Here is a 15,985-nt window from a genome sequence, read left to right as displayed (position 1 = left end):
GAAAATGAAGATTATATATTTAAGAATGTGACAACAGAAGAGCTAAAATTTATCTTACCATCATTATGTAGATATCAGTGTAACGTAAAGATAAAAAGGATCTGGGGATCAGACAGAGCTTGAACAATTAAGGAATTCCTGTCTCAGTTTCTACAATGTTTAAAATATAGTATGGTAATCCCTCCTTAAAAAACCAAATGTAATATAATCTGAATATATTTTTTTTAATCTAATTTTATTTTTTTCAGTGTTCCAAAATTCATTGTTTATGCACAAGAGGAAAATTACAGGTGAAGTTTTACTTGGTGTGTCATAACACAGATGGCTCTAAATTGTTTAATTTTGACCTGTGAAATTTGGGAAAGTTTTATTTGTGGAGTCACATTACCATCAAATGACCTGAGTCAAGGTTATTTGGGAGTTCTTTGAGATGGTAGCAATAGAATTGGTTACAACTAAAGAAGAAAGGAGGAAGAACAATGATAAGGGAAGGAGCAGAAAGAATGAGGGTGGGAGCAAGAAGGAGAGGATAAGAAGGAGGCAGAGAAAAAGAAGACACACAAGGAAATTCAGTAACTCTTCCTGGGTGTGTTGTCTTGAAAAATCCAGTAATTGTCTTTGTAAGTCACTCTCTTAAAAATCACTTATATAAGCATAGAGTCAGAAGTTGTTTTGTGGATATAATATCTGTCCTTCTAGAAAAGCCTAAAAATAAACAATAATAACAATAAATGTGTATGTACTGGTGCTTTTGATAACATACTACTTCCAATGCCAGCATCATACACAGATTGAAAAAAATGCTATTTTTCAGACAATACAGATGGACCTGAAGATGATGTGGTTTGTAGTATTGTGATACATGACCTAAAATACTGTGATAGACATGATGTCAAACTGCATGTAAAAAGTTTAAAAGCTTTCACATATATATTTTGAGAGTAATATGACTATATAAATATTTTACACATAATTATATGAGTAAACTTTTTTGTATTATTTAACTGCATTCATTATATAGCTGTGTTTAAAATAAATCCATTATGTAAATATTCAATTTCTCCAATTTTTTGGATCTTTTACTTGGGTAAAACAGATATCATCTTTATATGATCATATCATGATTATATGTTCTCTGTATGATCAGGCATATATAGTATGCAGACATGCCCAGTATGGATGCAGTTTTGATCATTGGAAATGTTAACTTTCTCTACTGTCTAAATAGCTGACTAAAGGGAGTAGTCTTATTTTAAAACTAAATAAAAAATTATGATGAAAAATGTCTGATGTGAAATTAGCTAGTCTGAGATTCTACCTCTGAAGGTAACAAAAATTGATCAAAGAATACTAAAAGTGGGATATAAATTACTGAGCCAAACTGTTATTTTATTGATGAGAAAATTTAAAGAGAGATCAAATTATTTCTTATGGTTACTCAGCCAAATGGGAGAGCAGATCTCAGTTCTCCATATTTCATTTTCAGAACACTTTGTTTTATATAGTGGCAGCTCTCTTTAGTCCCAACTATATTTTGACTATTTTCCTTATACCAAAAGATAAGTGGTTTTTGGACTGGAATACCAAAAGTTTGAGTGGAGCCACCAACCCAAAACAAGGTGTTAGAATTTGAGCCAAGGAGTGACCTGAGACATTTTGTAAAGCCATTCATCCATCCACTCACTAACTCACTCTTTCAGTTTAACATATATTGACTCCCAATGTGGGTTTTATATTGTATCAGTTTAACTAAACTGTAACTACCTTGTAAGGTTCTGGAGTAGGGTTGGCCACAAAAGAAATTTAGGTAAGATTTGGAAAGTGAAAGTGAAGTAGTAGCCATATTTATGCTTGGAAGACTTCCACATGTTCAAGTGTTATTACAGCTTAGGCATACTGTCGAGATCTGCTGGTTCACCTTTTTGGTGTGGGCAGCAGGTAAGCCTGCAGCTCCTTCAGATTCCAGTGAATCTTCTTGTTCAATTTCTCTGAATCCAGGGTCAGACATGAGGACATATCTATGAGGAAAGATTTGATAGCAAGGAAATCATCTGCATCATTGAAATTGGAGGCTGGAAGATTGGTTCCAATTTGTCCTCATGCCTTCCAGATGATTGTTTCAGGTTCTACTTTGTCCTTCCTTTCCCCAACTCACCCATCTTTTCTTCCAGCCTTCTCTGAGGATCTTAGGCCCAGCATCAAATGTAGAGCAACTGCCTTACACAGACTGTTAACTAACTTCCACAGTTGCATAAGGTCAAATCCCTATAATAAATACTTATGGTATCATTCCCCAGAGGGATTAAACAGCTACCTTGTATTTGGTCAATTATATTGAGTCACTTACATCATAGAAGAGCAGTACTGATTCTCACTGGAATAGGTACTGTGGATACAAATTTTCCTTCTCTGCCTATAAGGTTTCTGCCAATATCACTATCCATGAAATTACAGAATACCCTATTTACTATCATGGAATTTCAAAGCTGCTTCTGACCAAAAAGCTCATTTAACAGCAAATGAAGTGCAGAATGGACTCATGCTCATGGAATTCTTTGGTCTTACTATGTTACCCATTGCCTTGTAGCAGATGGCCTGATAGGACAAGGAAATGGCCTCTTTGAAGACTGAAGCCTCCAGTTGGTCATCAGTGTCTTATACAAATGGACTAATATCCTCAGGAAGATTTATATGCTTTATATCAGCAACCAGTATACGACTATTTCTCTCACAGCCCTCTCTCTTGAGTCTAGAAACCAAGGGGTAGACACAGGAGTAGCTCCTCTTACTCACTCTTCCTGATCCAATGAGCAAAAATGTTGCTGCTTGGCCCCAAAATGTTGGACCAGAGTTCTTAGTTCCCAATAGTAGAATGGTACCATTAATAGCTTAGCAGTGGTTCCATTAAGTTAGAAATTGAGACATCCATGTGGTCACTTTGGGCTCTTCAGTCCAGTGAATCAACAAGCTGATAAAGCGCTGCTATAGTATGTGGGTTGATCAACCCTAAGTATCAAAGAGGAAACTAGGTTGATTCTACCATAGTATGAGAAAGGAGCATGTCTGAAATATAAGACCTCACCTGAAACACCCTTTAGTTCTCCCATGTCCTATGATAAAAGTCAGTGGAAAACTAGAGCTCAATGCAGGCATTACTACTAATGGCCCAGACACTTCTAGAATGAGTATTTCTTTTACCTCACTAGATAAGGACCAATGACTGGCAGTAGTGGTTGGTGAAAACAAAAAGGATATGGATTACATAGCAGAAAAAGGAAATTATAAATACCAACTACCACAATGTGACCAGGTACAGAGTGAGGGTTGTAACAGTTGTGAGTATTCCTTTCTTATTTTGATATTAATGTATTTGTACCCTATGAACCAATTCTTTCTTTCCCTTCCCATCTAGTATAAGTAGTTTTGATGGTAGCTAACTTCATATTTTGTATTGAAGTGACAGGATATCAAATGGGCAATATGACCCAGCTAGAAAAGTATTGAATAACATCCAAAGATGGATAAAAAATCAGAGAATGATTTGCCTATTATATTTTTGGAAAGTATGAGTGGTTATAGAATGTATGTGTTGGTGTCAGTTTGACAAAGATGGACTGCTGTGGTTTTATACTTTGTCAAATCAGCTAAACTGAAACCCAGGCTCCCAAAATTCTCTTCCCTGTTTGTGTCTATGTTAAGGTTAGCCATACAAGAAATCTGTGCAGGAGTTGAAGGGAAGCAGCAGCCAAGTTTATACTTGGAAGATTGGTAAAGTGCCAGGTTTCCTCCTGCTCACATGCATTGCTGCTGATCTGCTGGCTCACCTTATTGTGGGGAACAGCTGGGTCTGGTGCTTTTCCATCTTCCATTGGATCTCAGTAACATCATTTTCTCCAAATCCTGGCCCACAGTTCCTCCTGCCAGGTCATCCCCTTCACTTTTTCCACATCCTAAACAAAGGTTATGTGGAGCTCATGGTGAAGTTTACCAGCTTACCCTATGGCTCACTCACATCATTGAAGTTGAGTCTTTCTGAGAAGTAGAATGGTTTCCAATATGTCCTTGGAGTTCCAGCTTATCCTCCCAGGTGTTAGTTCTCTTCATGCTCTCCTACCCCACATCCATTTCCCTTCCCAGTTGCCTATACTACAAACTTCAGACCCATCACCAGAAGCAGAAGCAACAACCTCACATGAACTCTTTAACCAGGTCCCACAATGGCAGAAAGACAAATCACTGTAAGTCCTTTATTCTTTATCACATATATGATTCTATTGCTCTTACCCAACACTAGTTGACATACTCCCTGCTGTGCATTGAATTGTGTCCTTCAAAATGATATGTTGAAGTCTTAATCCCAGGCACCTAGAAATATGATCTTATTTGAAAATAGGGTCCTTACAGTGTAATCAAGTTGAGATTTGGTCATGAGGTGGGGCTAATCCAGTATGGCTGCTCTCTTTATAAGAGGAGACACAGACAGACACACTCAGAAGGAAGATAGCTAAAGAAAGACAAAAGCAGAGATGGAAATTATGCTGACACAAGCCAAAGAATATCTGGGGCTACCAGGAAAGGATCCTTTCTTAGAGGCTTTGGAAGGAATGTGGCCCTTGCAGAACCTTGCCTTTGGACTTCAGGCCTCCAAAACTGTTAGAAAACAAATTTCTGTTGTATTAAGCCATTCAAATTTTTGATAAGTTGTTACAGTAGCTTTTGCAAACTAATACAGTTCTCTAGTTGGGATGTTTCACATATTAAATAGGAAGTAGTATGCAGTATCAAAGAATGAAAAAGTGTCTGTAAGATTTGGTAACAAGGAGGCTGTTTGTGGCTGATGTTGATGGATAATCAGTAGAATGGGATTATGAGAATCAAATTGCAGGAGTTGAGGGATGAATAAATATAAGAAAGTGAGAGGATTTAAAGCAAAGTTATAATGATCTTCTTTATAAGTATACCTTTATAAAGCAAAGAATCATAGTTGTAGGTGGAATTGGTATCTGCTTAATTTCAACAATGATTTGCTATACATTGGCTTTGCTTAGAACAATTATGCCCTTTAAATCATCTTTCTGAACTTTTTTCTTCTTTAAGTAAAGATTAAAATAATACCTATCTCAAAAATATATTGCAGAGGTGAAAGGATGCACAAATAAGAAATGCTTTGCAAACTAAAATTGTTATTTTCTTTTTTTTATAATTACTATTTTCTTACCAAAGCACATTTATCACATGTAAGTATATATATTAATAAGTAGTACATATTATGCTTGGTGGCATAATGGAATCATAAGTGATTTATGCAATTATTACTGCAAAAGTTCTTTAATAACCTGTAATTATAAATTTTAGATATAGGTATTCATTCATTCTCTTTAACTTTAGTAACATTTATTGATGCATATAATCCATAATGGATCTTTGTCCCTAAATCAGAGAGAAAAAAATTAAGTTGAGAACTTATCAAAAGGAAGTAAAATTATTTATATAATCAATAATAAGAGATAACAAAAGAGAAATATTCTTCAGTTCAATATGTTTTCAGTTAGATTTATTTATGCATGTGTATGTGTGTATATACGTATACACATATAATATATATTATATAATATATATAGAGAAGAAGTAGTTAACCAAGAGTGTAATCATTCTATAATCTAACCACCAAGCACTAAACTTGGTCAAGAAAAGCTTTCAGAAATTGACTGGAAGATATACAGATAAACTTTGGAGGAAAAGTGGCATTCCTCTATTTCTATAAGACATGAACCTTACAGTCTGCAAGACTTCTCCAGTCTTTACAAAATTTCTACTGTTACAAGTATTTCACCTCCTTCCATCACCCTTTGCCTTTGAATAGTTTATCAAGTCTAAAAAAATGCAATGACAGCCACCCAAGGACCAAGTATACGTCTTTCTCTGGGCATTTGACATATATATCACAACAACATTTAAGGAGCCCAATGTACAACTCTAGTATGGAACATGTTAACAGGGGACAATTTAATAAATTATATTCTCTGGAATTTTTGTCAAGAGTTTCTTTCAGGAACAACATTAGCTTAAAAGTGTTAGAATTTGACTCTGTCAGCTGACTGATATTTTCAGCTGATTTTTTTTCTACCAAAACAAATGTGAAATAATAAAATTCTATGTATCTCACAGAGCATCAATTTTCAGAATATCTAACTCAATGTTGTATTTACATTTCAAGGGTACAGATGTAAACTGGTAAAATAATAATATTAGATGAAGTTGAATGACAAGCATGGGAAAATAGAAAAACAAGTTGAATTCTCACTATGAAAATTCAGTTTTCTTTCTGCAGAGGTTTTTTTTTTTAATTGCTAAGATATTGTTAATGTTTAACAGGTTTCCTGGCATTATATCATCCCATATTTTTCCCCTGCAGAGAATCTAAACATGTGCTACTAGAGATATATATACACACAGGAGGCCCCTTCACGCAACAAGAAACAAAGAAGACTCTTACAGATCGTCCAACCACTTTTAATGCCTCCTAATCAATAAGCCATGCACCGAGAGCTCTTAGGACTTGAAAAGCTGTTCCGTGTTATGAGTCTTAGGATGCAAAATATGAAATTAGTCAAAGAAAAAATTGATGGACTAGCACTTTATGCCCATTTTTTAAATTTATAGCTTAAACTCTTAAATAGAACAGGATTTCTCAACCTCAGCATTGTGGACATCAAGGGCACTCTCTACTGGGTGGAGGAGAAGTCCATTGTAGAAGGTTTACTTGCATCTCCCACTATCCCAGCATTTCTACCCACCAGACTCCACTAACGCTCCATCCTCCCACCCTCATCCACTGCGACCGTCAAAAATGTCTCCAGACATTGCAAAATGTTCCCTGGAGCCCACACTGTCCTTGCTGAGAGCCAGGGAAAGGGAGCACGAATCCCTGCACACCGAAGAGACACAAGCTGTGCTTGTGTGCTGGCCTGTATAGAGAAAATGGCACCAGACATGGAGTGTCCTGCTCTGCTATCCTGCTCTCAAGAGCCCATGAAGTCTTCCTGAGTGGAAATTGTCAGTGTACATTCTGAAGCATGTCCACAGAAGAATCACAAATCTTAGCGAAACAGGATGGGGGAGATGATGTAAATATGAAGCTGACTGTGAACTGGAATGATGACAGCTCAACTAAATATATCCAAGTAGTGAAGGTGGCTAATGACATCGAGCAGGCTAGCTTAAAATGTTTTTACAATGGAGTACAAAAATTTATATTCATAGCAGAACATTAGGAAAATGTTGAGTTCTGCATAGCACATTTATACATACATATGCACATGTGTGCATATATGTGCACAGACACATGCACATACATGTACATACACAGGCACACGCATACATATGCATGTGCGTATTTGTGTGAAGAAATTAATTCAAGTACAGCACTCAGCACAGTGCCAGACCCATGTTGAGTGCCCATTAAATGGATAATTGCCGGCTGCTATTCTTAGTAACAGTGATATTGGCACTGATAGTTTTACTTGAATTATTTAATTCTCTATACATTTAAACATTTTAATACTCAGGGATATTTCTCCTAGGACACACCCCTCTCTCTGTTTCTGTCTCTCAGTCCCTCCCTCTCCTCCTCCTTCTCAATTCTCTCTACCTCCAACTATAGAAAATTCTACTCATCTTGAAAAGCCCAGCTCAAGGATGCACTCCTCTCAGTGGCTTCCCTTAAGGTCCCTCACCTTCCCACATGAAGAATTAATTTCCCCTTCATTTGTGTTTCCACAACACTTAGTGCATACTTACATCATAGTGCTTAGCACATTGTATTATAGTTATTAAAGTCTGTGTGCGGCAGGCCCACCACAACCCCTAGGCCCCAGGCTATGAGCTTTGGAGATTTTATTTACTCGGCTTTATGTCCCTTGTGCTTGCTACATGGTAGGCACTCAGCAAAAGCATGCCTACCTCAGCTGAATTATCTGGAAAATTCAATCATGTGGAAACCTCATTTCCCAATAATGCCAGATATATGAGGTGTGACCGAAGAGCAAGGCCTTCTATATAGAATCTGGGGCTGTCAGCCTTATATGAAAAGGCTAAATAAGTGAAATGATGCAAAGTGTGTTAACTTTTTACCAAGAAAAATAAAAATCTGGATAAATATCAGAACGCTCCTTTAAATTGCACACATTTAAATATGAGTAGGAACAAATGGGAGAGGTGGGAGATGGTAGAACTAGAACATATTATTTTAAGACTTTTAAGTCTCGCTAAGATAAATACATGTGAAAGAGATGACATAATGGGTCTTTTAAAAATTTTTCATTGCCTAACACTGTCAAAAAAGCCATATATTAGATGGTTAATAGATTAGACAATGTCTTGAATATAAAACATAGCTACAAAACATCAGTCTGAGTTACCTCAAGCATCCCCACCACAACACTCCTCGATAATAACATTAGGGAAAGTGAGCTTTATGTATGTGAAATTTATAGATGCATTGTTGATTGCACTGTATTGAAGAACGGTCTGCACTGACAGTTCAATTGTTTCTGAGTTTAATTCAAAACACTAAGCAAAATAAAACCCACAAGTCTGAAGATAGAAGTTTTACATAGAAATTTTAAGAGGTGACCCTAGCTTTGAAAATGGCCAGAAGTATTAGCTTCTTTTTCTTTTCCTACTTCCCTTTTAGCTCTTGACTTAAAAAATATATGAAGCCATAGATAAGTAATACTAAACAAAATATAATAATAATTGGATTTCAAAAGTACCTTTTTTTTTAGTTTTTATTTAAAGTCTAGATAGTTAACATATAGTATAATATTGGTTTCAGGAGTAGAATTCGGTGATTCATCATGTACATATAACACCCAGTTCAGAAGTACTTTTTAAAATTAAATTTTTTTTCTGTTTGAACTGTGATGACATGATGTATAAATGAAGTACTTTTAATCTGTTCCTCCTCACTTTCAGAGACTTAAAGTCAAGGTTCCCAGTTGGCACAATAACTTCCCACTAGTGGAAAGAAAAGATATAGATTTACTTAGCTATCTTCATTTTCTGTGGGGGAAAAGTGACTTCTGCGGCTTAATTAAAAGAAAGAGAAATTACTGCTAAATGCTAGTGTTTTGTTCAGTTTTGTTTTGGTTTTCGCCCACCTCTACCTCTGGCAAGAGTACCTTAGGAAGGCTATTTTGTAAAGAAATCTGTAGCATGAGGTTGTTTCATTATTGTCTTTGTCTCAACTAAAATTAAACTTGTTTCTGATTATAAAAACAATGTTGACTATAAAAATTTAGAAAGTACACAAAAGGGTAAGAATTAAAATTTCAAACCCACAAGACTGCAATAAACGGTGCTTCCTTCTGATCTGTTTTCCATATGAATTTATTTAAAATGGTATAGTTATGCCCCATACGTTAATCAATTAATGTTATAGTCTGAGAACCTTCTAGTATTATCAAATATTTTTTATTTTTATTTATTTATTTATTTTTTTAAAGATTTTATTTATTTATTTGACAGAGATCACAAGTAGGCAGAGAGGCAGGCAGAGAGAGAGAGGAGGAAGCAGGCTCCCTGCTGAGCAGAGAGCCCGATGCGGGGCTCGATCCCAGGACCCTGAGATCATGACCTGAGCCGAAGGCAGAGGATTAACCCACTGAGCCACCCAGGCGCCCCTCAAATATTTTTTAAAACACAATTTCTACTTGTTATATAAAGTATAGCACCTCCATTTTCCATAAAATGAAGTATGATATTTTCTGTTTAACGAGTTATGTGATTGCAAATAATAATACTGTAGTAAACATTTATATGTGAATACAGTTTGTCTACATCTCTGATATTTCTGTGTAATTCATAAATAACTAGTCTCCCATCTCCATCACTCTTCAACTGTATTTCAAAGATGAGTTTGACTATTTGTTTAACATATGCTTTCAGGGGCAAGTTCAGACATAGCTTCCATGATGTTGCTGTTAAGTTGGGTGATATTCATTTAATTAATAAACTTAAAAATGTACCAATTGCTTTTTTATGAATCCAAGATCTGGTGGTTTTTTTATTAAGTAAAGGCACCTGGCATCATATTACTTACTTGATCTGTACATTAAAACAGGTATCCATAAATGGTAGTTATTGTTACTGTAATAACCACCTACTTTTGGTTCCCCTATGGATATAATCCTCTAAACCCTTACAAAATAGATATCCTACTGAGCTATATGAGTATATGCTGACCAATGTATTTATAAAGTATCAACTATAGTCTTTGTACTGTGATAAGCACTAGTTCTTCTCAAATCATATGCAATACTTCTACTGTTCTGAAATACTTATTATTGTTTTTATTCTTTTCATACTTGTAAACTTGAGATCCTAAGATATACAGCAGTTTCCCCCATAGAGGAATTCCAAAGTCCATGCTCTTATTGGTATACATCACTATTTTCTAGGTGGCTGAAATCCCTCATGGAAACCTGAAATATTCTAAGAGGCACATGTGCTGTTTCCATATCAGCCATCCCTTACATATATATATTTTGAACAAAGAGGGGAGTGCAAAAAGTGAGTCCTGGATGTATGACAAAGACAAGGCATTTTCTTACACTGGATGAAGGAGCCTCTAGTAATGGATGAATGCCTATTTCAAAGACAAGGAAAGCATTTTGCCAGAGATTCTTTCGGCTGATCAATAGTATATAAAACTGAAATGTAGGGTATACGTGTGTGAGTTTGCATGTTTCAGAGATTGAAAAAGATAACTGGGAAAAAGCCTATATATATTAGCAAAAACAAAACCCACAGAAAACAGTAAGTAGAGCATAAATCTACAGGACAATTCAACAATACGTGATAGTAGATTTCAAATGTCAACTTAAGTGAATTGAATTGACATGGAATTTAACTTACTGAACTAAACTTTTATAAATGCTATTCAGTAAATTGGACGGAAACCTTTGCAATCTATATTATCTTCGAGTTTAGAATCAATCAAATATATACATGTACTTTAGATTTTAGAAATCATTTCTCAAAGATTTAGGGAAAATATCAAGGATATTAGGAAATCTTGGATCTTAGAATAGCTCTAAACACATGTCTAAACACATGTTAAAATAAGTAAAGACTTAGCCAAATTATACTCAAGAGTACTGAAAAAACATGCAGATGCAGTTGTAGAAACACTGAGAGCAATGTTTTTCAAACCAGGTATTATTAGAGAATTAGCAAAATTTCCAGATAAACAAATGTTTGGTTGTTTGAAGAAATTAAAATTCTCAAAACTGGGAAATCTGATAAGCTAAGCATCAACACCCATAAATATTCCCACATGTATTATTCATAAAAATCAGCATAGATTGATCAGGAATCAATCTATAAATTATTATCAATAGTCTCTTCTAGTAGTCCTTTTTTTAATCATGTTTATTATATCTTAAGTTATGCAGTTCACATACTTAAAAAATAGAGGTGAAAGAAAGTGAAATGGATGGCTAGTTCAGTGGATAACATTTAAAAATATCCTGAGCAGGGGCACCTGGGTGACTCAGTCAGTTAAACATCTGCCTTCAGCTCAGGTCATTATCTCCCGGTCCTGGGATCAAGTCCTGCATCAGGCTCCTTTCTCGGTGGGGATCCTGCTTCTCCCTCTACCTGCTCTGCCTGTTCTACCTACAGCTCTCCATGCTTCTGCTTTCTTTCTGACAAATAAAAAAAAAAATCTTTTTTTTTTAAAGATTTTATTTATTTTTATTAGAGAGAGAGACCACAAGTAGGCAGAGAGGCAGGCAGAGAGAGAGGGGGAAGCAGGCTCCCTGCTGAACAGAGAACCCGATTCGGGGCTCGATCCCAGGACCCTGAGATCATGACCTGAGCTGAAGGCAGAGGCTTAACCCACTGAGCCACCCAGGCGCCCCCAAATAAAAAAAAAAATCTTAAAAAAAAAATCCTGGGGCACCTGGGTGGCTCAGTGGGTTAAAGCCTCTGCCTTCTGCTCAGGTCATAATCCCAGGATCCTGGGATCGAGCCCTGCATCGGGCTCTCTGCTCAACGGGGAGCCTGCTTCCTCCTCTCTCTCTCTCTCTGCCTGCCTCTCTGCCTACTTGTGATCTCTGTCTGTCAAATAAATAAATAAAATCTTTTAAAAAATAATATCCTGAACATATACAACAATAGACTTAAATAAAAGCTGACACTGGGCTGGATCCCTGGACTCTGGGATAATGACATGAGCTGAAGGCCAACACTTAACCAAGGGAGCCACCCAGGTGCCTTCTCATCACTTAATTTTATTTTTTTAACTTTATCTATTTATTTGAGAGAGAGAGAGAGAGAGAGCATAAGCAGGGGGAGGGGCAGGAGAGGGAGAAGCAGACTCCTCTCTAAGAACCCAACTACATAGGTCCCCAGGACCCGAAGGCAGATGCTCAACAGACTGAGCCACACAGGCACCCCCTCTCATCACTTATTTTTAAAGACACCATCATTATTTAGTATTAAAAAAAACAATGTGATATGCCAGGCTCTTTCTCTGACAGAAACAACACCCCCCCCCGCAAATTTAGTATACTTATTTTACAAATGAAACCACTGGACTGAGATTTAAACAAATAAAAATCCACCCATAGACAAATAGCTAGTAAATGTTTGAGCTAAGAAACAAACACAAGATTTATCTACCTTGGAATTACTGCTCTTAAAATAAGATCAGCACTTATTAAAGTCTGTCTGGCTGAAACAGTGTTTCATGGATATTAAGTATTATATACCCAAAGAAAAAGATTTCATAGTCAAATAATTTTGAGGAAGACTAGGTTTCTTTACTCTAAACCTTTTCTAAGAATTTAATATTCTTTTTTTTAAGATTTTATGTATTTATTTAGCAGAGAGAGAGAAACACAGTGAGAGGGAACACAAGCAAGGGGAGTGGGAGAGGGAGAAGCAGGCCTCCTGCTGAGCAGGGAGCCTGATTCGGGACTCCATCCCAGGACCCTGGGATCATGTCCTGAGCCCAAGGCAGACGCTTAATGACTGAGCCACCCAGGTGCCCCTAAGAATTTAATATTCTAATGTGCATTGTGAACTTCCTAAAGAATGGTTTAACAGGTAAGATTTTCAAATAGATTTGATCTCAGAAGCTTTTTATTCTTTTTTCTTCATTGAGCATTATGAGGGGCTCTTGTCCCATTGAGTACCCACTGGGAACTCTGGCATTCTTAAAGACCAAGAAAAATCTTAACATCAGGGACTAGAAATCTTCAACAAGGGAGGAGCATTGGAGGGGAAAAGATAGCTGTCTTTAAATATCTATCTCATCAAAGAATGACATACCATTTCACCAAAGGATAGATCTAGATCTAATGATTGCAAGCTACTGGAGAAAGATTTCACCTATGACATATCAAATAAGAGTTAAAAAAAAAAACAAAAAAAACCAGGGGCGCCTAGGTGGCTCAGTGGGTTAAAGCCTCTGCCTTCGGCTCAGGTCATGATCCCAGGGAGCCTGCTTCCCTTCCTCTCTCTCTGCCTGCCTCTCTGCCTGCTTGTGATCTCTGCCTGTCAAATAAATAAATAAAATCTTTCAAAAAAAAAAAGAGTTAAAAAAAAAACAACAATAACAGAAGAACTGTCCAACAAAGGTAGCTTATCACCTATAAAGGTGTTACCCAAGAGACTTCTTCACTGGGGGAAAGGTCAGAGAATTCTACTAAGCTTTTTTTTCAACTCTTCTGTTTGACAGTTCATTTGCGGTAATTATCAACTGAAGTTTCCATATATTTAGTATTTCAGGTTATCGGTTCATTTTTGCACCATTTTGAATTAAGCATTTTACAGACAGAAGACATAAAGGTTAATGGTCAGAACCTGCTACAAAGGTAATGCCTTATATCAAAATACACATAAATACACGCAGGCAATTTACATTCATGCCAGGGAGCAATAATGCTATTCTTCTCTAACTTACAAAACACCAAGTTATTTAAATCATTTTAATTTTCGATTTTATGTGTGCATATTAAAATGGAAGTTTTCTCATTTACAAAATGAAACAAGGGGCCTGGGAAGCATGAGACCATCTAGTATACAGATTGGTGTCAAGAGGAAGGAATAGCTAGGGAATGTGGAAGGCACATTTCAGATCAATCACTCTTACTTTCAATGTGTCTACACCTGGTTTTCAATGTCTTTACATCCAAAGAAAAGATGATTTGATAGATCACATGGGTTATCAGTGATTTTTACTACAATTAGCCTGTGTTTGCATAGTAAGTTAGATATAAAGTCTTTACCTATTGCTGTATTCCTTGATGATCTGATATATGCTAATCTTAATGGTTTCATTTTCAAATCGACTATTGCTCTGGTCCTTGTATATTCGGAATTCAGCCGCTGTCACTGCTTCCCCATGAGGAATTTGAGTCAGATCAAACCGGAATTCTTTGTAATGCCTTCGCTGGTGAGAAAAATCTTTGTCTCTTTCAACTGAAGAAGGAAAAAAAAAAAAGGAAGGAAAAAAGTTAGTTCTTTATAAAATATGGAAATTAATAGTAAATGCTCCAGCTTTGAAAATGAAAACACTAGAGCCACAGACCCATACATGTTTCCAGTGGAAGGAAATTCCACAAACCAACAACCTTTAGTTCAGAAGCAATATAACCTCAGTGGTTTCATACAAATTCCTGGATCTTAAATAGAAAGGCTATCCAAAAATACTTTAAAAAGCAAAGGTTGTAAAATGATTACTAACATGTATCAGGTACCAGAACACAGAAGGGTTCACACAGGAATTAGAAGTAAGTTATAGAAACCCCCAGGGATCCAGGTGAAGTCAGTGATGAGATTTAGCACACCTGAGGGAGGAAAATAGGAAGGACTGAGAAACTGCAGGCACATAAGGACCATGTTTATGACATTATAAAGGTCAAGTAAATAAAGCAAATTCATGTTCACAAGAAAGAGTATTCCAAAAATGCCTTCCCCAGAAATTGTTTTTCTCCTTTTAGCAAATAAAATGTTCTTTTATTTTAAAAAATAGCACTTTTATTACTTCTTATAGATTGTTTAGTACAACCTCCTTACCCATGGTGCAGCATAAAGCCGTCCAAAGACCTCTGTCTGTTCTTACTTAAAATACAGGGAAACATATTTTCCCCCTTCAACAGGGGGAATGCTAAATGAAGTCAGAGAACTTTTCCTCTTGGGAACATGATGGAATGTTGAAGAATTCAGGACAGTAAGTGTCAGGCATATTATTATATAACCTGGCTTTGTAAAATAGAGTGTCATTTCATACAGTCTATAGCCACTGGGCACCAAACGCCTTCTTAAGGAATTATCTATTCAAAGGACTCATTTTTTTTTTAGTGCTGCACTTCATTTGATGGAGTTATGTTTCTCAATATTGGTAGCTTTTTCAAAATCTCCGTTATCTAGGATACCGTAAGACAGGATCACAAAAATCTCACTGCAAAGCACTATGCACGAGGTATCTCATAATTACAGCCTGTAATAGCACTTGTGCATGTTCTCAGTGATGTTTCATTGCCAAAAATTTGTTACAAGAAGATAAAAATGTTTAAGTTCTATAAATGAATTTACAAGTTGAAAAAATTGCATGAAGATATGAAAATATCTTGAGAGGGTTCATTAAAATCATATCAACACTGCTATAAATATCTGAAACCTGGGGTCTTAAACTAGGGGAAAGATTAATATTAAGGAAGACAGACGAGGGTCATGACCATCCAGGAATGACTGTGGAAGCCAAGGAAGCTAGAACTCTGTGTTCCACAGCCAGATGGGTTCCATGTTGGTGAGGAAGCTCGTGACAAAGAAATGAATGATTTGTTGCCTTATATACTTCAAAAAAATCTTCAGTTTATTTTCCCCAGGAGTAGGAGGTTGTTTAGGAGAGCAAGGAGCTCATCTCCATCTCTACCTCCCATAACTAAGCCAGCAAAGAAAAATCTAAGTTACG

General features: G+C 36.3%; 1 protein-coding gene across 2 annotated transcripts in view; it reads right to left on the bottom strand.

The window, feature by feature from the left end:
* Window positions 1-15,985, bottom strand: part of BMP5 (bone morphogenetic protein 5) — a 113,512-nt gene that overhangs the window by 40,783 nt on the left and 56,744 nt on the right. For both annotated transcript variants that reach the window (XM_032864502.1, XM_032864503.1), the window contains exon 2: window positions 14,298-14,490. In XM_032864502.1, the coding sequence (XP_032720393.1) occupies window positions 14,298-14,490 (193 nt within the window). The remainder of the gene's footprint in view (window positions 1-14,297; window positions 14,491-15,985) is intronic.

This window comes from Lontra canadensis, unplaced genomic scaffold, assembly GCF_010015895.1.
Source record: "Lontra canadensis isolate GAN:19392208 unplaced genomic scaffold, GSC_riverotter_1.0 scaffold27, whole genome shotgun sequence".
NCBI classification, from domain to species: Eukaryota; Metazoa; Chordata; class Mammalia; order Carnivora; family Mustelidae; genus Lontra; species Lontra canadensis.
This window is presented reverse-complemented; position numbering and strand designations above follow the sequence as displayed.